The following is a 637-nucleotide window of genomic DNA, read 5'->3' as shown; positions in this document are numbered from 1 at the left end:
GCCTTCCCGCAGGGCCTGAAGGCCGGCTCCTTCTTCTTCCCCGGCGGCAACGTCACCTACCAAGGCACGGCCGTGACGCTGAGCCGCAAGGAGGGCATCCTGCACAACTACAAGGACGAGGCCGAGTGGAGGGCCAACGTGGACACGGTGATGCGCTGGTTCACGCAGGACGGCCTGGACCTGGTCACGCTCTACTTCGGGGAGCCCGACTCCACGGGCCACAAGTTCGGGCCCGAGTCCCCGCAGAGGAAGGCCATGGTGCAGCAGGTGGACAGGACGGTGGGCTACCTGCGGGACAGCATCCGGCGCAGCGGCCTGGAGCGCAGCCTCAACCTCATCGTCACGTCCGACCACGGCATGACCACGGTGCACAAGAAGGCCGGCGACCTGGTGGAGTTCCACAAGTTCCCCAACTTCACCTTCCAGGACATCGAGTTCGAGCTCCTGGACTACGGGCCCAACGGGATGCTGCTCCCCAAGGAGGGGCGGCTGGAGAAGGTGTACGAGGCGATCAAGGACGCGCACCCCAAACTCCACGTCTACAAGAAGGAGGACTTCCCCAAGTCCTTCCACTACGCCAACCACCCCCGGATCACGCCCCTGCTCATGTACAGTGACCCTGGCTACGTCATCCACG

At 64.7% G+C, this 637-nt stretch overlaps 1 protein-coding gene across 1 annotated transcript in view; it reads left to right on the top strand.

The window, feature by feature from the left end:
- The window catches only part of ENPP7 (ectonucleotide pyrophosphatase/phosphodiesterase 7), a gene marked incomplete at its 3' end in the record, with an annotated part of 14,878 nt that overhangs the window by 13,315 nt on the left and 926 nt on the right, over positions 1-637 (top strand). Inside the window, exon 3 of the mRNA XM_014531719.1 lies at positions 13-637. Coding sequence (XP_014387205.1) covers positions 13-637 — 625 coding nt within the window. The remainder of the gene's footprint in view (positions 1-12) is intronic.

Source organism: Myotis brandtii, unplaced genomic scaffold, assembly GCF_000412655.1.
Source record: "Myotis brandtii unplaced genomic scaffold, ASM41265v1 scaffold825, whole genome shotgun sequence".
In the NCBI taxonomy this organism is placed as follows: Eukaryota; Metazoa; Chordata; class Mammalia; order Chiroptera; family Vespertilionidae; genus Myotis; species Myotis brandtii.
Note: the sequence above shows the minus strand (reverse complement) of the source record. Positions and strands in the feature narration are given on the sequence as shown.